General features: G+C 47.2%; 1 protein-coding gene across 2 annotated transcripts in view; it reads right to left on the minus strand.

The window, feature by feature from the left end:
- Window positions 1-23503, minus strand: part of CSMD1 (CUB and Sushi multiple domains 1) — a 2980041-nt gene that overhangs the window by 35846 nt on the left and 2920692 nt on the right. For both annotated transcript variants that reach the window (XM_073675393.1, XM_073675394.1), the window contains exon 66: window positions 18024-18185. In XM_073675393.1, the coding sequence (XP_073531494.1) occupies window positions 18024-18185 (162 nt within the window). The remainder of the gene's footprint in view (window positions 1-18023; window positions 18186-23503) is intronic.

Raw genomic sequence — 23503 nt, forward strand, 5'->3', positions numbered from 1 at the left:
CTCTAAGCTTTTTAATTTAAATTGTCTCTCTAATTTGAATGAATACACTTTAAATCCATTTACAAGGATCTATTGGAGGGCAAGTCTCATGCCAGCAGCCGCGGTAATTCCAGCTCCAGTAGCGTCCACTAAAGCTGCTGCAGTTAAAAAGCTTTTATAAGGATCGAGCTCGGCTGTCCACCGCAAGGCATCCTACTGCCAGTCCCAGCCCCTATGCCTTGGGGTGCCTCCTGATGCTCTTCACTAAGTATCCCATGGTCCCGAAGCATTTCCTTTGAAAAAATTAAGTGTCTAAACTACAGGTGGTGCAGCTTGCTTAACAGCCGGGATAATCCGCTCACTAGCAGACACTGCTACTAGGCACAAAGTATTTCCTGGGCTAGATGCAGTTAAAAATTTGTAAGTAGATACTCTCGTTGGATGCTGAGAAAGCATTCCATAGAGTCTCCTGGCACGCCATATATGATTCTCTTAAAAAGCTTGGGGTAGGGGTCTAGGGGACCCTTTTATAGCCAAAATCACGGCCCTGTATCGCAATACGTCACCTAGGCTGAAGATAAATGGAACTGTAGCACCCTGAGGGCTCGGTTGCTACAGACGTATTGCACCTCACCCAGAGGTGTGATATCTCACTCTCAGGTAAGGATGGAGTGTGGATCAGGACCCGACACCTGCATGCATTACACCACATTGCCGTGGGGCAGGGCGACCAATATGCCCCTGAGATGGGCACGACAGTCCCTGTCCCTAGCTGGAGTGGGGGGAGGGAACACTGAGGAAGGGGAACCCTGTAGTGCAGGAGCAGGGAGGAAGCAGTTCCTGGGTGCATTGAGAAGGGAGTATAAAAGGTGGGCACCATCTTAGTTCAGTGCAGAGAAGTCTGAGCAGAAGTGGCAGGGAGCAGGGGCTCTGCATGAGCTCTGCTCCGGAGGCGGGCCTAGTAACAGAGGCCCAGGCCTGGAAGAGGGAGAAGGAAGGAAGAGGAGCGGAGAAGGCTCCAGGAACGAGGAATGAAGGGATCCCAGGGGTGCGGACGGGCGAGTCGCCACCGCACGCCCGAATCCACCTGCGTGGAGGGGTCAGGCCAAAGGGGGAGACCGGTCCCCGAACTAGTGGAGGCAGGAAACGACCCTCAGCTAGAAACCGGAGGCTCTGACATTTTATGTGGCGCAGCCCCTCGCTACACCCGCTAGGAAGGCACCACATAGGGTCAGGGAAACTGGCGCCAAGTTTACCAAGAGGAGGCCCGAGGCAGCCGGACAGAAGTGTTGGTAAGAAAGGCCAGACAAAGGACACACAAAGGGGGTCCTGTGAAGTGCTCCAAAGTTATCTGGGAGTTGTCTGAGCCCCTCACCTGGTGAGCACAGTACGACGTGGGCAGCCGTTACCTGCAGACGTGGTCTGGATAATAAGAACTGTGAGTAAAGGCCCTGAACTGCATCACTGACTCCGTGTCGTTACTGCTGCTGCCCTGCACCATCACCCCCATCCTCCGCATACACTGCCCTGAGGCTATACTCCTCCCGTGGGGAGTTATGCTACGCTCTGCTGCACCCACAACACCAGCCTCAGTGGTCTGCCCTGTAGCGGCGGTTCACTCTGACCGCAATCCACGGGTGGCGTAGTCGGACATTTAAACATGAAAACCACATAAATAGTTCCGCCACTGGTTTGACCGCCCTGAGCCACGGAACTGGGTCGCCGCCACGAAGACTACAACCACCAGCATCCACCAAAAAGGGTCCGGCTCCGGGTGTCCCAAGGCCCAGGGGGTGCGTCAGAACATTTTCATCACCTTTCACAATCACCAATGGGACAAGGCAGTGATGTCCTCTGTCCCCTCTCTTATACATCCTAGTGACGGAGCACCTGCTCTCATCAATTCGCCATAACCCCAATATTAGGTGGATTGAGGTGGGAGGCACCGAGTACAAGTGCTCTCTATTTGCTGATGATGTCCTAGTATATATCACTCAATCACATATATCCATCCATGCTGTTATGGCTGAAATAGATCACTTTGTTACATGGTAAAATTTTAAAATCAATGCAGCGAAGTCTGAGGCCCTCGATGTCTCCCTCCCCAAATCCATATAGGATTCCATCCAGTCCAACTTTCCCTTTGCCTGGCCCTCACAGGGTATCAAATACTTAGGAATTCCTATTCATAGAGACCTCTCCCATCTATGTTATCTTAATTTTGGGCCCTTTATTGAACAACTCCATACAGACCACGGTTGGCAAGTTAGAACTGTAAGATTCACTACGTGAACCACTGGTGTTTTGTGGAAAAGCACATGTACACTGCGTTCCAAATTATTATACAAAAAGTGTTTAGGAGTGATAAGGGAAGAATTTGTTTGTTTGTCAGTTAAACTCATTGATGGTGATGTGTGTCAGGGCTCTTTATATCACTGTAAGCAATTGCAGACACCTGTGCTAATTAGTTTGGCAGGTGTGTCCAATGAAAGGCAAGACTACTTAAGAAGGCTCTCTCACATTATTAAGCAGCCTACATTTTCTGCCAAAATGGGAAAGAAAAAGGATGTGTCGGCTGCTGAGAAGCAACAAATTGTGGAGTGTTTAGGTCAAGGCATGACTACAATCAACATTGTGCGATGATCAGGATGAAGTGTCTTGGCAATCAAGAAGTATGTAGCTGATTCACAGTACACACGTGTGCGTGCTGATAAGGGCAAATTGAGGACTCTTTCCTACAGGCAATTACGTCAGGTTGAAAGAGCAGCAGCAAAAAAGCCTTGTCATAGCAGCAGACAAGTTTTTGAAGCTGCTTGTGCCTCCAACGTCCCCCGAACAACAAGATGCAGGGTCCTTCAGAGGTTTGCAGCTGTGCATGCGCCATCCTGTCGACCTCCTCTATCCACTTCACACAAGCAGAAACGGCTCCAGTGGGCCAAACATTACATGAAGACTGATTTCAAAACTGTTTTGTTCACTGATGAGTGCCGTGCAGCGCTCGATGGTCCAGATGGATGGAGTGGAGGATGGCTGGTTGATGGACACCCCACGCAAACACGGCTACAGTGCCAACAAGGAGGAGGTGGAGTAATGTTTTGGGCTGGAATCATGGGGAGAGAGATTGTCGGCCCCTTTAGGATCCCTGAAGGCGCTAAAGATGAACTCCATAATGTATGTGTATTTTCTCAAACAGCACTTCCTGCCATGGTTCAAGAAGAAGAACCGTGTATTTCACAGCAAGATCATTTTTCTGCATGATAATGCACCATCTCATGCTGCACATAAAACATCTGCATCTCTGGCTGATATGGGCATAAAAGGGGACAAACTTATGGTGTGACCCCCATGCTCCCCTGACCTCTACCCCATTCAGAACCTTTGGAGCATCATTAAAAGGAGTGTCTATGATGGCGGGAGGCAGTTCACATCTAAGCAACAGCTCTGGGAGGGTATTCTGTCCTCATGCAAAACAATTGAAGCAGAAACCATCCAAAACCTGACAAATTCAATGGACGAGAGAGTTCAGAAGCTCCTTTCGAACAAGGGGTCCTATGTGAAAATGTAACATCACCTAGAATAAAGTTTTGAGTTGAAAACTGTTTGATTTCAGTTTCTAACAACCTGCTAATGCTTATAATTTCAAAAATGACCATTTTTTTGGTCTTTATTAAAATGAAAAGGTTGATCGAAAAGTTTGGGGGATCTAAGAGTGTGGCAACCCAGTAGTCATGATTACTTCGAATTCTGACAATATGAGGGTCATGCTGCAGGTAGTGCAGCAAGAAGGCACTTATGTGTCTTGCGCATCTCGGAGCCCCAAAATTATTTTCCGGGCTAGTGCAGCTAAAAATTATTTTTAATTTTAAATCTGGTGAAGCTTATTATAGATGGCCTAATAGGATCAGTGCTGCACACTGCTACAAAGCCCAAATTATTTTCCAGTCAAGATACAGATAAACATGATTAATAATTTGAAAGCTTAAAACGGTTGGTAGGGTGATTTTAACCAATCATCAAGCTTTTACTCTCCCCAGGATGACACAGGGGTAGAAAAGTCGTTTCGGATCCATGATTTGTTCATCTTTATGAACGTGAGTCTGTCTACATTATCAGTGGAGAGCCGCGTGCGCTTATCTGTCAGCACACCACCAGCAGCGCTGAACACACGTTCAGACAGAACGCTGGCTGCGGGGCATGACAAGATCTCCAAGGCGTAAGTGGCTAGCTCCGGCCATTTATCCAGATTGGAAGCACAAAAAGAGCAAGGGTCCAGTGACACAGTCGTGGCTTCAATGTTTACTTGGAGATACTCCTGTACCATCGTCTCTAGGCGTTGACTATGTGTCAGACTTCTTGTCTCCTGTGGCCTTGCAAAGGATGGGCTAAAAAAGTGGTGAAATGATTCCGCAAAATTGATGTTACCAGCAGATACTGTGGTTCTGTTACGGTTTGAGTGCTGAACACTTGACGGTCCCACGGTTGGCAAGTTGGAACTGTGAGATTCACTACGTGCACCACTGGTATTTTGTGGAAAAGCACATGTAAGATTCTGCAACAGTCTCTGCTGATACTCCTGCATGCGTGCATCCCTTTCTATGGCAGGAATAATTTCTGCAAATTTACTTTTGTACCGGGGATCTAACAGTGTGGCAACCCAGTAGTCAGGATTATTTCTAATTCTCACAATTCGAGGGTCATGTTGCAGGTAGTGCAGCAAGAAGGCACTCATGTGTGTTGCGCATCCAGGAGCACCAAGTCCCTGTTGTGTTGGTGGCGAGGTAACAATCATGCTTCCTTCCTCTGTCCTCTCCCCCCAACCTCGCACAACAGAAATGTGATCAAGGTCTCCCTCATCTGATGAGTCTTCCATCAGTTCGTCCTCCACTTCTTCCTGGGCTCCTGCACCTTCCTCACTAGTTTGGCTGCTACCATGCGCCCTGGTAAAACCATCTCCCCCACCCTCACATGCCTGCCGCCTTGGTGCTGCCGACCGTCTGGACCTTGCAGATGTTAGCCCTTCCGCATACAACTCCTCCTCCTCTACTTCCTCCACCTCCTCTTGTGCCACCACCTGACTCCGTATTCTGTTTAACATGTGCTCCAGCATGTAAATCACCGGAATAGTCATGCTGATAATGGCATCGTCAGCACTAAACATCTTCGTCGCCATTTCAAAACTGTGCAGAAGGGTGCATAGGTCCCTGATCTGAGACCACTCCTCCAGCGTGATTTGCCCCACCTCTGAATCTCGTTGGCCCAGGCTATACGTCAGAACGTATTGCACCAGGGCTTGTCGGTGCTGCCACAGTCGCTGCAACATGTGCAGAGTTGAATTCCACCGGGTAGGCACATCGCATTTTAGCCGGTGAAGTGGCAGGCCCAACGACTTCTGTAGAGATGTAAGTCGCTGAGCTGCGGGATGCGAACGGCGGAAGTGAGCACACAGCGACCGTGCCCTCTGCAGAAGGCCATCTAGTCTGGGATAGTGGGCTAAAAATTGCTGGACAACCAGGTTCAACACGTGAGCCATACAAGGCACGTGTGTGACATTGCCCCGGCGAAGGGCCGCACCCAGGTTTGCAGCATTGTCGCACACGGCCTTCCCTGGTTTCAGGTCCAGTGGAGACAACCATTCATGAAATTGGTTCTCCAGAGCTGACCACAACTCCTCAGCTGTGTGACTCACATTTCCCAGACATTTCAATGTAAAAACCGCCTGATGACGTTGAGCCCTACTGCCAGCATAGTAAGGAGGTGTGCAGGATCCCTTCTGCGCAGTTAGAAAGCTTGTGGCATGACCAGACAGGCTTTGGGTGCAGGTGGAAGACCGAGAGGAGGTTGAGGAGGCAGAAGCAGTGGAGGAACTTTGACATAAAGAGGATTGACGCACAACTCGTGGGGACGGCAAGACTTGGACAGCAGCCCCTTGTCCTGCTGTCACCATAGTTACCCAGTGCCCAGTCAGCGACATGTAACGCCCCTGTCCATGCCTACTCGTCCAAGTGTCTGTGGTAAAATGCACCCTGTCACACACAGAGTTTCTCAAAGAAGCGGTGATGTTGTGTGCGACATGCTGGTGGAGCGCAGGCACACCTTTCTTTGAGAAGTAGTGCCGACTGGGCATCTGGTACTGGGGCACTGCGACGGACATAAGGTCTCGAAAATCCTCTGTGTCCACCAGGCGGAAAGGCAGCATTTCTGTAGCCAAGAGCTTGCAGATGGTGAAATTCAACCTCTTAGCTTTCTCATGGCTAGGAGGAAATGGTCTTTTACTTGTCCACATCTGAGGGACCGAGGGCTGGCTATTTTGCTTAGACGGGGTTGATAAGGGTGTCCCCGGCAAACTGCCGGTCTGTGAGGAAGATGCAGGCGGACATGTTAGGTTGCCTTGATCCAAAGGTGGTGCTATCGATGTCGGACAGCGCTCAACACCAGCTGGTGTTACCACCTAGAAAGAAAATGATGACCTGCCAATCACGCTGGCTGTTGGGGGTAAAGAGGTGGCAGGTCTGCGCCCCAAAACAGGTGTGACTGCTGTCCCCCCAGTCACAGAGGATGAAGAGGCCGCGGATGCACAAGATATGGCAGACGGTGATTGGCCCGGCCGGCTAGGCCGCATTGTAGCACACTGAGCTTCCCACTGCAACTTATGCTTCATGTCCATGTGCCGGTTCATGCATGAAGTACTCAAACTATGTATTTTTTGGCCTCTACTTAGCTTTTGCTGACAAATGTTACAGATAACACGAGTTGGGTCATCTTTATCGATCTGAAAAAATGCCCAGGCTATGCAAGGCTTAGCACCCATGCGACCTGAAGAGCCACCACGACTTGTGGTGAGAGGCAGAGTTGTGTTTGAGGATGCAGTTGTTGACGTGCTTCCAGTACTACGTCTCTGTCCAGGAAGGCGCAACCTGACCTCGTCGTCACTAGCATCTTCCTCCACCTCCTCTGCTGACCTCATCTCTTGGCTGACTGTGGGTTGACAGTAAGTGGGATCTCCGACCTCATCATCATCACCCTGTGCGTTATCACACCCGTCGTCCTCAGAGCCAACCTGTTCCTGCCCTGACAAAAAACTAAAGTTGTCGCTCCAATCAGGTATTTGAGTCTTATCATCGTCTTCCTCATTGTCTCCACCAACAGGAGTTACAGTTTGGGAATGAGGGTCTACATTATGGTCAGAACCTTCTGCGTCTGGTCCTGGATCCGACTGATAAAGATTCTGGGCATCAGTGCAGATCATTTCCTTGTCTGGATTCACAGAAGCGCTGGAGTCGACCTCTGATTCCCAGGCTATAGTATGAGTAAACAGCTCTGCAGTCTCAACCATCTGTTCTACCTCATACTCAGACGGGCAGCTGGAGATTTGGGAGCTGTGAGGAAGCAAGTGCGATTTGGGTGACACCTTTGAGGACTGGAGTATTTGTGATGTTGAAGTTGATGTGGAGGAGAGCCCACTTAAAGGAGCACTTGATATCCGTTGAAGCACCTGCTGTTTTTGTGCCTCATCTGGAATTTGTAGCGATTGGCGTGGCCGTAAGAAAGGGATCTTATCACATTGTCCGCTAAAAGAAGTAGACATTTTAGTTTGGCTGGAAGATGGTCTTTCTTCTGCAGATGTTACTGTTGCTTTAACACCTACCCCACGGACACAACCTTTTTTCCCCTTCCCAACACGCCTATTCCCCTTTCCACCAGCAGCAGGCTTTTTTCCACTCATTTTGGTGGTTAACTAATTCACAACTCTGGAGTTGTTTGCACAAAAAAACAATGGATGGTAACCGAGCAGAGCTGAGTGGCCAAACTGTGGTATTAGGCCAAAACTATTGGCTGGGTTAGATGCAGAAAAAAATTATTTTGAATTTGCAACCTGATGGAGGTCAGTATAGATGGACTAATACAAATAGTCCCACACACTGCTAGAAGCCCAAATATTTTTTCAGAGGTACTGTAGATGCAGATAAAAATTATTTTTAATTTGCAACCTGATGGAGGTCAGTATAGATGGACTAATAGACCAAGTCCCACACACTGCTAGAAGCCCAAATATTTTTTCAGAGCTAGATGCAGAAAAAAATTATTTTTAATTTGCAACCTGATGGAGGTCAGTATAGATGGACTAATAGACCAAGTCCCACACACCGCTAGAAGCCCAACTATTTTTTCAGAGCTAGATGCAGAAAAAAATTATATTCAATTTGCAACCTGCTGGAGGTCAGTATAGAAGGACTAATAGAACAACTCCCACACACTGCTAGAAGCCCAAATATTTTTTCAGAGCTAAATGAAGAAAAAAATTATTTTTAATTTGCAACCTGATGGAGGTCAGTATAGATGGACTAATAGACCAAGTCCCACACACTGCTAGAAGCCCAAATATTTTTTCAGAGCTAGATGCAGAAAAAAATTATTTTTAATTTGCAACCTGATGGAGGTCAGTATAGATGGACTAATAGACCAAGTCCCACACACTGCTAGAAGCCCAAATATTTTTTCAGAGCTAGATGCAGAAAAAAATTATTTTTAATTTGCAACCTGATGGAGGTCAGTATAGATGGACTAATAGACCAAGTCCCACACACTGCTAGAAGCCCAAATATTTTTTCAGAGCTAGATGCAGAAAAAAATTATTTTTAATTTGTAACCTGATGGAGGTCAGTATAGATGGACTAATAGACCAAGTCCCACACACCGCTAGAAGCCCAAATATTTTTTCAGAGCTAGATGCAGAAAAAAATTATTTTTAATTTGCAACCTGATGGAGGTCAGTATAGATGGACTAATAGACCAACTCCCACACACTGCTAGAAGCCCAAATATTTTTTCAGAGCTAGATGCAGAAAAAAATTATTTTTAATTTGCAACCTGATGGAGGTCAGTATAGATGGACTAATAGACCAAGTCCCACACACCGCTAGAAGCCCAAATATTTTTTCAGAGCTAGATGCAGAAAAAAATTATATTCAGTTTGCAACCTGATGGAGGTCAGTATAGATGGACTAATAGAATGATGCTATGCCCAAAAGATTTTACTTCACTAGGTGCAGTAAAAAAATTGGTATTCTATACACAGGTGTTATATCTTGCAACACAGATAGGCTACTCCACTGACTAACACACTCTGCAATAGGCCAAAAAGGATTAGCTTTGCTAGATTCAGCCAAATGCTGTGAAAAAAACTTGCACAGCACTGGCACAGACCTGCCTGGCAAAAACTGATAGGAACTCATGTAACCTAGTCCTGAAAAGGACTCCAATTACAATTAGTCTTTACTCCCACAACCTATCTATTTAAGAGCACAGACCTCCCTGATAAAAGTCGTAGGAAATGCTGTAACCTAGTCCTTAAAAGGACTGCAATCACAACTATTCCCTACTCCCAAGCTATCTGTATATTTGTGCGAAAATTAGCTTGAAATTAACAAGGTATAGCGCACACAGCAACAGCGGTGCCGTCTAACACGCAGCTGCAGCAGTGAGAAAATGGTGGCGACGGGGAAAATGGCTTGGTCTTATAGGGCAAGGACATGTGACATACACTGCCAATGACACATGCCCTTGCTTGTGTGAAAAAAAGCACTTCGCTCCGTGTGTGCGCTGCTGATAGGCTGACAGATTGCACCTCCCCACTGCAAATGCGGGAAAGAGAAAAAAAAATGGAGATCTTCATTGTTCCTGCAGAGATCCATCCCCTGCCCCTCCCCCCACCCCGCTGTACACTCAAACTGCGTATTAACATTAATTTTCATCATTACTGAGAAAAAATCCAGTTATGATTTTGGTGCACGAACAGTTATCGAACATAACCTCGAACAGCCGAATTTTTCTCAAATTGTTCGTGTTCGCCGAACGGCTCGAACACCGCCCAAAACAGCTCGAATTTGAGATTGGCGAACAGTTCGAGTAGAACAACTCTCATCTCTAGTCGGCACTACTTCTCAAAGAAAGGTGTGCCTGCGCTCCACCAGCATGTCACACACAACATCAGCGCTTCTTTGAGAAACTCTGTGTGTGACAGGTTGCATTTCACCACAGACACTTGGACGAGTAGGCATGGACAGGGGCGTTACATGTCACTGACTGGGCACTGGGTAACTATGGTGACAGCAGGACAAGGGGCTGCTGTCCAAGTCTTGCCGTCCCCACGAGTTGTGCGTCAATCCTCTTTATGTCAAAGTTCCTCCACTGCTTCTGCCTCCTCAACCTCCTCTCGGTCTTCCACCTGCACCCAAAGCCTGTCTGGTCATGCCACAAGCTTTCTAACTGCGCAGAAGGGATCCTGCACACCTCCTTACTATGCTGGCAGTAGGGCTCAACGTCATCAGGCGGTTTTTACATTGAAATGTCTGGGAAATGTGAGTCACACAGCTGAGGAGTTGTGGTCAGCTCTGGAGAACCAATTTCATGAATGGTTGTCTCCACTGGACCTGAAACCAGGGAAGGCCGTGTGCGACAATGCTGCAAACCTGGGTGCGGCCCTTCGCCGGGGCAATGTCACACACGTGCCTTGTATGGCTCACGTGTTAAACCTGGTTGTCCAGCAATTTTTAGCCCACTATCCCAGACTAGATGGCCTTCTGCAGAGGGCACGGTCGCTGTGTGCTCACTTCCGCCGTTCGCATCCCGCAGCTCAGCGACTTACATCTCTACAGAAGTCGTTGGGCCTGCCACTTCACCGGCTAAAATGCGATGTGCCTACCCGGTGGAATTCAACTCTGCACATGTTGCAGCGACTGTGGCAGCACCGACAAGCCCTGGTGCAATACTTTCTCACGTATAGCCTGGGCCAACGAGATTCAGAGGTGGGGCAAATCACGCTGGAGGAGTGGTCTCAGATCAGGGACCTATGCACCCTTCTGCACAGTTTTGAAATGGCGACGAAGATGTTTAGTGCTGACGATGCCATTATCAGCATGACTATTCCGGTGATTTACATGCTGGAGCACATGTTAAACAGAATTCGGAGTCAGGTGGTGGCACAAGAGGAGGTGGAGGAAGTAGAGGAGGAGGAGTTGTATGCGGAAGGGCTAACATCTGCAAGGTCCAGACGGTCGGCAGCACCAAGGCGGCAGGCATGTGAGGGTGGGGGAGATGGTTTAACCAGGGCGCATGGTAGCAGCCAAACTAGTGAGGAAGGTGCAGGAGCCCAGGAAGAAGTGGAGGACGAACTGATGGAAGACTCATCAGATGAGGGAGACCTTGATCACATTTCTGTTGTGCGAGGTTGGGGGGAGAGGACAGAGGAAGGAAGCATGATTGTTACCTCGCCACCAACACAACAGGGACTTGGTGCTCCTGGATGCGCAACACACATGAGTGCCTTCTTGCTGCACTACCTGCAACATGACCCTCGAATTGTGAGAATTAGAAATAATCCTGACTACTGGGTTGCCACACTGTTAGATCCCCGGTACAAAAGTAAATTTGCAGAAATTATTCCTGCCATAGAAAGGGATGCACGCATGCAGGAGTATCAGCAGAGACTGTTGCAGAATCTTACATGTGCTTTTCCACAAAATACCAGTGGTGCACGTAGTGAATCTCACAGTTCCAACTTGCCAACCGTGGGACCGTCAAGTGTTCAGCACTCAAACCGTAACAGAACCACAGTATCTGCTGGTAACATCAATTTTGCGGAATCATTTCACCACTTTTTTAGCCCATCCTTTGCAAGGCCACAGGAGACAAGAAGTCTGACACATAGTCAACGCCTAGAGACGATGGTACAGGAGTATCTCCAAGTAAACATTGAAGCCACGACTGTGTCACTGGACCCTTGCTCTTTTTGGGCTTCCAATCTGGATAAATGGCCGGAGCTAGCCACTTACGCCTTGGAGATCTTGTCATGCCCCGCAGCCAGCGTTCTGTCTGAACGTGTGTTCAGCGCTGCTGGTGGTGTGCTGACAGATAAGTGCACGCGGCTCTCCACTGATAATGTAGACAGACTCACGTTCATAAAGATGAACAAATCATGGATCCGAAACGACTTTTCTACCCCTGTGTCATCCTGGGGAGAGTAAAAGCTTGATGATTGGTTAAAATCACCCTACCAACCATTTTAAGCTTTCAAATTACTAATCATGTTTATCTGTATCTTGACTGGAAAATAATTTGGGCTTTGTAGCAGTGTGCAGCACTGATCCTATTAGGCCATCTATACTAAAGCTTCACCAGATTTAAAATTAAAAATAATTTTTAGCTGCATCTAGCCCGGAAAATAATTTTGGGGCTCCGAGATGCGCAAGCCACATAAGTGCCTTCTTGCTGCACTACCTGCAGCATGACCCTCATATTGTCAGAATTCGAAGTAATCATGACTACTGGGTTGCCACACTCTTAGATCCCCCAAACTTTTCGATCAACCTTTTCATTTTAATAAAGACCAAAAAAATGGTCATTTTTGAAATTATAAGCATTAGCAGGTTGTTAGAAACTGAAATCAAACAGTTTTCAACTCAAAACTTTATTCTAGGTGATGTTACATTTTCACATAGGACCCCTTGTTCGAAAGGAGCTTCTGAACTCTCTCGTCCATTGAATTTGTCAGGTTTTGGATGGTTTCTGCTTCAATTGTTTTGCATGAGGACAGAATACCCTCCCAGAGCTGTTGCTTAGATGTGAACTGCCTCCCGCCATCATAGACACTCCTTTTAATGATGCTCCAAAGGTTCTGAATGGGGTAGAGGTCAGGGGAGCATGGGGGTCACACCATAAGTTTGTCCCCTTTTATGCCCATATCAGCCAGAGATGCAGATGTTTTATGTGCAGCATGAGATGGTGCATTATCATGCAGAAAAATGATCTTGCTGTGAAATACACGGTTCTTCTTCTTGAACCATGGCAGGAAGTGCTGTTTGAGAAAATCCACATACATTATGGAGTTCATCTTTAGCGCCTTCAGGGATCCTAAAGGGGCCGACAATCTCTCTCCCCATGATTCCAGCCCAAAACATTACTCCACCTCCTCCTTGTTGGCGCTGTAGCCGTGTTTGCGTGGGGTGTCCATCAACCAGCCATCCTCCACTCCATCCATCTGGACCATCGAGCGCTACACGGCACTCATCCGTGAACAAAACAGTTTTGAAATCAGTCTTCATGTAATGTTTGGCCCACTGGAGCCGTTTCTGCTTGTGTGAAGTGGATAGAGGAGGTCGACAGGATGGCGCATGCACAGCTGCAAACCTCTGAAGGACCCTGCATCTTGTTGTTCGGGGGACGTTGGAGACACAAGCAGCTTCAAAAACTTGTCTGCTGCTATGACAAGGCTTTTTTGCCGCTGCTCTTTCAACCTGACGTAATTGCCTGTAGGAAAGAGTCCTCAATTTGCCCTTATCAGCACGCACACGTGTGTACTGTGAATCAGCTACATACTTCTTGATTGCCAAGACACTTCATCCTGATCATCGCACAATGTTGATTGTAGTCATGCCTTGACCTAAACACTCCACAATTTGTTGCTTCTCAGCAGCCGACACATCCTTTTTCTTTCCCATTTTGGCAGAAAATGTAGGCTGCTTAATAATGTGAGAGAGCCTTCTTAAGTAGTCTTGCCTTTCATTGGACACACCTGCCAAACTAATTAGCACAGGTGTCTGCAATTGCTTACAGTGATATAAAGAGCCCTGACACACATCACCATCAATGAGTTTAACTGACAAACAAACAAATTCTTCCCTTATCACTCCTAAACACTTTTTGTATAATAATTTGGAACGCAGTGTACATGTGCTTTTCCACAAAACACCAGTGGTTCACGTAGTGAATCTTACAGTTCTAACTTGCCAACCGTGGTCTGTATGGAGTTGTTCAATAAAGGGCCCAAAATTAAGATAACATAGATGGGAGAGGTCTCTATGAATAGGAATTCCTAAGTATTTGATACCCTGTGAGGGCCAGGCAAAGGGAAAGTTGGACTGGATGGAATCCTATATGGATTTGGGGAGGGAGACATCGAGGGCCTCAGACTTCGCTGCATTGATTTTAAAATTTTACCATGTAACAAAGTGATCTATTTCAGCCATAACAGCATTGATGGATATATGTGATTGAGTGATATATACTAGGACATCATCAGCAAATAGAGAGCACTTGTACTCGGTGCCTCCCACCTCAATCCACCTAATATTGGGGTTATGGCGAATTGATGAGAGCAGGTGCTCCGTCACTAGGATGTATAAGAGAGGGGACAGAGGACATCACTGCCTTGTCCCATTGGTGATTGTGAAAGGTGATGAAAATGTTCTGACGCACCCCCTGGGCCTTGGGACACCCGGAGCCGGACCCTTTTTGGTGGATGCTGGTGGTTGTAGTCTTCATGGCGGCGACCCAGTTCCGTGGCTCAGGGCGGTCAAACCAGTGGCGGAACTATTTATGTGGTTTTCATGTTTAAATGTCCGACTACGCCACCCGTGGATTGCGGTCAGAGTGAACCGCCGCTACAGGGCAGACCACTGAGGCTGGTGTTGTGGGTGCAGCAGAGCGTAGCATAACTCCCCACGGGAGGAGTATAGCCTCAGGGCAGTGTATGCGGAGGATGGGGGTGATGGTGCAGGGCAGCAGCAGTAACGACACGGAGTCAGTGATGCAGTTCAGGGCCTTTACTCACAGTTCTTATTATCCAGACCACGTCTGCAGGTAACGGCTGCCCACGTCATACTGTGCTCACCAGGTGAGGGGCTCAGACAACTCCCAGATAACTTTGGAGCACTTCACAGGACCCCCTTTGTGTGTCCTTTGTCTGGCCTTTCTTACCAACACTTCTGTCCGGCTGCCTCGGGCCTCCTCTTGGTAAACTTGGCGCCAGTTTCCCTGACCCTATGTGGTGCCTTCCTAGCGGGTGTAGCGAGGGGCTGCGCCACATAAAATGTCAGAGCCTCCGGTTTCTAGCTGAGGGTCGTTTCCTGCCTCCACTAGTTTGGGGACCGGTCTCCCCCTTTGGCCTGACCCCTCCACGCAGGTGGATTCGGGCTTGCGGTGGCGACTCGCCCGTCCGCACCCCTGGGATCCCTTCATTCCTCGTTCCTGGAGCCTTCTCCGCTCCTCTTCCTTCCTTCTCCCTCTTCCAGGCCTGGGCCTCTGTTACTAGGCCCGCCTCCGGAGCAGAGCACATGCAGAGCCCCTGCTCCCTGCCACTTCTGCTCAGACTTCTCTGCACTGAACTAAGATGGTGCCCACCTTTTATACTCCCTTCTCAATGCACCCAGGAACTGCTTCCTCCCTGCTCCTGCACTACAGGGTTCCCCTTCCTCAATGTTCCCTCCCCCCACTCCAGCCAGGGACAGGGACTGTCGTGCCCATCTCAGGGGCATATTGGTCGCCCTGCCCCACGGCAATGTGGTGTAATGCATGCAGGTGTCGGGTCCTGATCCACACTCCATCCTTACCTGAGAGTGAGATATCACACCTCTGGGTGAGGTGCAATACGTCTGTAGCAACCGAGCCCTCAGGGTGCTACAGTTCCATTTATCTTCAGCCTAGGTGACGTATTGCGATACAGGGCCGTGATTTTGGCTATAAAAGGGTCCCCTAGACCCCTACCCCAAGCTTTTTAAGAGAATCATATATGGCGTGCCAGGAGACTCTATGGAATGCTTTCTCAGAATCCAACGAGAGTATCTAATTACAAATTTTTAACTGCATCTAGCCCAGGAAATACTTTGTGCCTAGTAGCAGTGTCTGCTAGTGAGCGGATTATCCCGGCTGTTAAGCAAGCTGCACCACCTGTAGTTTAGACACTTAATTTTTTCAAAGGAAATGCTTCGGGACCATGGGATACTTAGTGAAGAGCATCAGGAGGCACCCCAAGGCATAGGGGCTGGGACTGGCAGTAGGATGCCTTGCGGTGGACAGCCGAGCTCGATCCTTATAAAAGCTTTTTAACTGCAGCAGCTTTAGTGGACGCTACTGAAGCTGGAATTACCGCGGCTGCTGGCATGAGACTTGCCCTCCAATAGATCCTTGTAAATGGATTTAAAGTGTATTCATTCAAATTAGAGAGACAATTTAAATTAAAAAGCTCAGAGCTGCCTCCACCACAGGGGGGCTCGCTCGACCCACCAGCGGACAGGCACCAGTATTGGGAGAGGGGGGCTGGCCGTCAGGGTTCACCGCGGCTCTGGCACAAACCCGGCGACACGGAGGTGGCACGGGCAGGAGCGGACTGGCCGTGTCGGCTTCTCACTTTTTGGATTTTAGAAGGGCATGACATGCCTATATCTGTGTCTCCCCCTCCTTTTACTCCTCCACCTCTTTTATTTTCGCATGACTATATGTACTTGTCACTTTTCCATGTGTTAGTTATGTCTTCTGAGCAGTTTGTCAGCTTTTGGACACCTTTGAAGATGTTTTCTATGTGTTTCTATGTGTTTTTGTTTGCCTGCCATTGGTTTTATCGGTGTTCGAAGGTGTTCGACGAACAGTTCGACGAACAGTTCGGCGAACACACGGGTGTTCGACGAACCGAACCGAACTCGAACACTACGGGGGTGGCTCAACACTAGTCCCTATACATTAATGCATAAAAGACAGGAAAAGCTAAAATCTCCAAACCTACTATCTCCTTCCCCTGTAGACTGTAAGCCCGCGAGGGCCAGGTCCTCTCATCCTCTGTACATACCTGTCACTGTTAGTTTGTTCACTGTAATTTTATATTTATATTTTTTATGTAAACTCTTTTCACATGTACAGCATCATGGAATCAATGGTGCGGTAAAAATAAATAATTAGATTAATTACCTATCCACAAAATAGGCAGATCGGGGAATTATTATCCCTAATTGGAAACTTTTAACCCCATAACCAAATTCTGTGGCAGTCTCTATGATGCAGTTTGAATAATATGAGGGCATTGTTCAGTAGTTTGATAGGGCATAAATTGAATAGCAGTTGAGCATATGCACTATTGCTCCATTTTAAAGGAGATTAAAGATTCCCGTTCTGCCAATTGGTGCTAGATGGCAGCTTCTTTTCACAGGACAACCCATTTAAAGTTAATTATGATAGCAAATAGTATTGAACACTAGTAGGCCAGTCAAGAAACATGAATATTGAGAAGAGCATAAATATTAGTGAAGGAACAGCCCACAGCACTCTTAGGAGGTAGAGAATTGTAAGTTCACTCCCATGTGTAAGATAAAAATTTTATTATCTTCATGACAAGATGTTTGCACCATTTTATGGCAGAATTGACTCAGAATTGGTCAGACAACTTATTATAGTCAATATTTAAAATTTTGAAGAAAAAAAATTAGTCTCATATAATGCTAGTATAAGAACTTTTCAAAAATACATTAAATTGAATGAAATAAAAATGTTTATTGATTATTTATGATATTAATCTTAGATCAGTGGGTGTTCAATAGCTGTCATACCAATTGATTGGTTCAATGAGGGACCCAAGTGCCACATCAGCACACTTATGGTGTTAAGGAGGAGTTGTATACAATAGCATGACTTGAAACCTGTGAACTTCAATGCAGAATCTCCAGCAGTGCCAGATTTATCAAGGGTTTTTAATAGTATAGGTCTTCTCATAGGGCCAACTAAATGTTTAGCCTTCCTGCCCCCAGGCTCCAGGATCCAGGTATGACTGCAACACAATAGTTATGCCCATGGTTTTATAGGGGTGCCTTGGTGGCGCTGATGTTTAAAACTCATTGGAAACAGTTTAAAGAGTGTAGCCACACGTGCAGAGGTTGAGAGTGTATCTGCAACATTTGCACTTATTATGATCACGCTCTAAGTTGTATGCCAGTATTTTTTATGCTGTTTAAGTTTAAAACTCAATGAAAATAGTTCAAAGTGTGTGTTAATAAATGTTTACTAGATGCTTGAATACCCTTCTATGAAGAAAATTAGTAACTAGAAAGTCCATCAATACATTATTTGACAATATATCTCTTTAGAATTGTAAAGTGTTGTTAGTACATAAAATATGTTTGGCAACTGAGAAACATTTGAAATGTTTAATTTAACATTTCTTTAATTATCATTTCTAATGTTTATAAAACACTCATAATAGTGCTCCACACATTTTAACTTACCTGATAACTTTAATTCACTATTGTTAGTATCTAGAAATGTTCCATTCACTTTACTGCTTGTGTTATTGAACCAGTCAACAGTTAAGGTCGCCGAATGTTGCTTTCCAAGATACTCATAAAACCCCTTCCATATGGAATTCACAGAAAAAACATCAGCAGGAACTGAAAATAAATACACAATATTTGGTCAGCAGACCTCTTTTCCAGAACTAGTCAATTCAGTGTTATAACCGCTACTTGAATTAATGTATACTACTAGTGATGAGCGAGCATACTCGCAAGTACTCGATACTCACCCCGAGCATCTTAGTACTCGAGATGCTCGGAGCTCGCCGAGTACTTGCAAGATGCTCGGGTGGATGCTAGGGGCCCCTCCCTGCATGTTTGGTGCTCTTTAGAGCACCAATCAACATACAGGGATTACCTGCCACTCATTGTAATTCCACAGCCATGGTGGTTGTGGCATTACACTGAATGGCTGGCCGCACAGCATCATCAGTTCTATATCAGACCTGGCGCCGCTGTGCTCATCAGTCTACTCTGCAATCAGGCAGTGTAGGGAGAGGTGCTGCTGAGCTAGGGAGAGATTTGGTTGTGTATTAAGTAGTGTAGGGAGAAAACAAGTACATTACACATATCCATCTCAACAAACAGTCCTTCTGAGGACTAATCCATCTGCAGAGATATCAGGCAGGCGGTGTATATAGCAGACTGCAGTGCATATAGCAAAAGAGGCTCCATTCCAGTTCTGCCTTCTGCTGCTGTTAGATATTGCTAGACAAAGGCCCAGGTCTCAGGGGTCAGGAATATTTTTTTTTGGATCTTAATCCTCACTATTTGCTTAAAAAGCAATCCAGAGAACATGTTTTTTTTGCGCCATTTGCTTTTTGGCACTGCAGAATACAGCCAGGTCCTTTCCATATTACAGAGCTAAAAATCCAGCTATTTAAAACTGTGGCTTCTCCGTCACACGGATCACATATACGTTTTCAGAAAATACTGCCATTTTTGGCCTCCATTCAAATTTTTTTTCACTGTTTCAGTGAAGTTTTTGACACCAGTTTGCTGTTCAAAATAGTTACCTACAGGCCAGGAATTTAAAACTGTGTTTTCTCCATCACATGGATCACATATAAGTTTTCAGAAAATACTGCCATTTCTGACCTCCATTAAAAATTAGTTTGAGTGTGTCAGTGAAGCAATTGACATCAGATTGCTGTTCAAAATAGGTACCTACAGGCCAGGTATTTAAAACTGTGTTTTCTCTGTCACACAGATCACATATACGTTTTCAGAAAACACTGCCATTTCTGACCTCCATTAAAAATTTGTTTCAGTGTGTCAGTGAATCAATTGACACCAGATTGCTGTTCAAAATAGTTACCTACAGGCCTGGTATGTAAAACTGTGTATTCTCCGTCACAAGGATCACATATAAGTTCGCTTCAAATTCAGTCATTTGTAGTGAGCGTGGTAGATATTGTCCTCCATTTAAAATGGGCAAGACACGTGGCAAGCCAAGGCCAAAACCGTGGGCAAACTGAAATTGTGCCACAACAAACACCCACAACTTCTCGCCCGACCTTCTAGTCTCAATTCCTAGGGGACCGCAGCACACCACTATTGAACCCAGAGCAGTGTCAAAAGGTTGTTGGTTGGATAGAAAATAATGCTTCCAGTCACTTAGCCACCACCACCTCACCACACTGTCTTCCACACAGTCAAGTCTCAGTAGCCGTGAGTCTGGAAAGCTTATTCCTCACCCTGATCCTCCTTCCTCCCTCCATGCCGAGTGCCCAGAAACAAATGATCCCACACTTGGACACTTGGAAGAGCTGTTCACTTTTCCATTTATAGATTCGGGCCTCTCGCCCAGTCCACTTGAAGCAAGGCAAGAGGAGATCGCATGTAGCGATGCCAAAATATTTGAGCTGACACGGTCACATGAAGGCGACGGTGGGAAACTGTCAAAAGAGGTGGACGATGATGAGACACAATTGCCAGAAAGTAAGGAGGAGGACAAGGGTGCGGAAGTGGAAGACGAGGTGGTGGATGATATAGTAACTGACCCAACCTGGCAGGAGGGCATGCAGAGCGAGGAGAGAAGCACACAGTGGGAGGGAGGCAGAGCACCCCAACAGGCAGGAAGAAGCAGTGTGGTGGCCGCAGAAAGAAGGCAGGCAACCATTCCCCGTAACACCAACACAAAGGAAGTTGCCAGTGTAACTGTTAGGTCTTCCCAAGTCTAGTTAATTTTTTAAAAACTCTGACGATAACCCCAAGAAGGCCACTTGCACCACCTGCCAGGCCAGCATCAACAGGGATGGCAAAACGACCAGCCTGACCACCACCAGCATGATCAGGCACATGGCAGCAAAGCACCTGACTTTGTGGGAGAAACTTCAGGGTCAAGGAACAGTGTCTGCGGGTGGCACCATTGCTTCTTCCGCTGTTGTGCATGCAGGCCAATCCCCAGTCCATGGTGCATGCGAAGATGACTCCTGCCCTGCACCTGTCGTTGCCCACTCTCAAGTAGCAGCATCAGGAAGCACGTCCAAGTCCTTGTCGCAGCGCAGCGTTCAGTTGTCCATACGCCAGTCCTTGGAACGCAAGCACAAATACGCAGCCAACGCCCCACAGGCCACACTACTAAATTCTCACATTTCACGACTGCTTGGGCTCAAAATGTTGCCTTTTAGGCTCATGGAGACCGAAGCATTCCGCAAACTGATGGCGGTGGCCATCCATCGGTTCTCGGTCCCCAGCCGCCACTATTTCTCCCAGTGTGGTATCCCCGCATTACACAAGCTTGTGTCCCAAAACATTAGCCGTGCCGTCAACAATGCAGTTACCGGGAAAGTCCACCTAACCACGGACACGTGGACAAGTGCTTGTGGGCAGGGACGGTAAATCTCGCTGACAGCACACTGGGTTAACATAGTGGAAGCCGGGACCCAGTTGGGTTGGACCTTGGGATGAAACACGTCCTCCCAACGACAAGGATTGCGGGCCCTCGGTCAATCAGGATTGCCCCCGCGGTCTACTGCTCATGCACCTCATCCTCCTCAGCTTCCTCCTCCTCTTCAGCCTCCATCGCCGAAATGACCGCATCAGTCACAAGCTGGAAGCACTGCAGCACTGCCTCGGCCAAGCGGCTACAGGCTGTGCTGTAGCTAATATGCTTCGGTGACAAACCACACAATTCTGAAGAGTTGTGGACAGCTCTGAAAGAGCAGGCAGATCTGAGGCTCAGACTGCTGAACCTACAGCTAGGCATGCTCGTGTGTGTTAATGGCCGGAACCTGGTGGTGGCTCTAAGGCAAGGCGAGCTCACACGCGTACCATGCCTGGCCCATGTGCTTAACCTCATGGTTCAGCGGTTTCTCAAATCCTATCTGGAGCTGCCGGATCTGCTTGTTAAAGTACGCTGCCTGTGAGCCCATTTTAGAAAGTCACCTACAGCTTCCGACGTCCTTGCCGTGTTTCAGCAGAGTTTGCAGCTTCCAATTAGCGTCACCATCCCACTTCTCGGTCTTCTGAAATGCTCTCTGCTCACAATCAAAGAGGATGTAATTAGCGTAATTAGCATCACCATCCCACTTCTCTGTCTTCTGAAATGCTCTCTACTCACAATCAAAGAGGATGCATTGCAGATGGAGCACGATGGGATGGAGCAAGGAACCATAGAGGGTGATTACACATAGCCCAGCCACATCTCATCCTAACGTGGATTGGGGGACAGTGAGGAAGAGGAGAAGGAGGAAGAACAGGAGCTAGTTTCATGCGCTATAGATGGTACTACCTGCACAGCTGTCATACCGTCTGTTCAGCGTGGATGGCCAGAGGACAGAGAGGAGGAGGAGAGCATGGTCAGTCATCCTCTTGGTGAGGACACGGAAGTCTTGCCTGTTAGTAGTCTGACACGCATGGCTGAGTTTATGTTACGCTGCCTTTCCCATGAACCTCGCGTTCTCAAAATTTTGGGTGACAGTCATTACTGGTTGGTGAGACTTCTAGACCCATGCTGCAAGGAGAACTTTATATCTCTTATTCCTGAGGCGGACAGGTCTACAAAAATGTGGCAGTACCAGAAGGCCCTTGTTGCGGAACAATTAAAAAAATTCCCATCTGAAAACGCTGGCGGCAGAGGTCATACTTTGTTGGACAACCAAGGAGTGCAGGCGAGAGAGATACAACTTCAATCCAGCAGAGGCAGGGGAACACTGTCAAAGTTCTGTGAAAATGTTCTCATCCCCTCCCATCGCACAAGCCCTGAGGTGTGGTGTACTCTCACAAGGAGTGCAAAGTTTGGGAAAATGCTGAGGGAGTACCTTGCCAACCGTACCAACACCCTCCGTGATTCCTCTATGCCTTATAATTATAGTTGGATACGTGGAATGAACTGGCTCTCTATGCCTTGGAGGTACTGGCCTGCCCTGCCACCAGCATTTTATCAGAGCGGGTTTTGAGTGCCGCTGGTGGAATTATAACCGATAAGCGCATCCGCCTGTCAACTGAAAATGCTGACAGGCTGACTCATGAAAATGAACAACGGCTGGATTGGGCCAGACTTCTCAACACCAAGGAATGATAGCAGAGTAACATAAACTCAAATCCAGTGTCTTTTCCTGGGAGGTTTATTTCCATGCACCTTTTCACACCCACACATGAGTAAAGGTTTCCTGATTTTGGCTATTTGCTCTTGTCTTCCTCCTCCACCACCATATCACCAGGGTGACGATGGTCCATGATGCAACACCCACATAATTTTTTTAAATTAAAATTTGTTTTTGTTGCCCGTAAAAAATTATTTTATACATTATGTTCATGTATACCCCCCAGGGGTAAATGTTTGTCTGCCCATACACTTAGTGCATAGGCATTACAAGTAAAGGAGGCCCGCTCCTTTCTAATGGGAAGATTTTTTTATGAGGCCCTCCTCCATGTCTCTTCCAAGGGGCACTGGAGTGCCTCCAAAATTTTGGCAACCCTTGCATTCATTGCATAGTCAAGCACAATGGGAGACCCACTTCCTAATAATGGGAACATTCTTTTCAGGAGGCCCTCTGACCTCCATGTCTCTTCCAAGGGGCATTGGAATGCCTCCAAATTTTTGGCAACCCTTGCATTCACTGCATAGGCAAACATAATGGGAGACCCACTTCCTAATAATGGGAACATTGTTTTCAGGAGGCCCTTTGACCTCCACGTCTCTTCAAAGGGGCATTGGAGTGCCTCCAATTTTTTGGCAACCATTGGATTCACTGCATAGGCAAAAACAATGGGAGACCAACTTCCTAATAATGGAAACATTGTTTTCAGGAGGCTCTCTGACCTCCACGTCTCTTCCAAGGGGCGTTGGAGTGCCTCCAAATTTTTGGCAACCCTTGCATTCACTGCATAGGCAAACACAATGGGCATACTTCCTAATAATGGGAACATTGTTTACAGGAGGCCCTCCTCTAAGTCTCTTCAAAGGG

This window comes from Phyllobates terribilis, unplaced genomic scaffold (assembly GCF_046119375.1).
Source record: "Phyllobates terribilis strain yellow unplaced genomic scaffold, ASM4611937v1 Scaffold_3__8_contigs__length_932513732, whole genome shotgun sequence".
In the NCBI taxonomy this organism is placed as follows: domain Eukaryota; kingdom Metazoa; phylum Chordata; class Amphibia; order Anura; family Dendrobatidae; genus Phyllobates; species Phyllobates terribilis.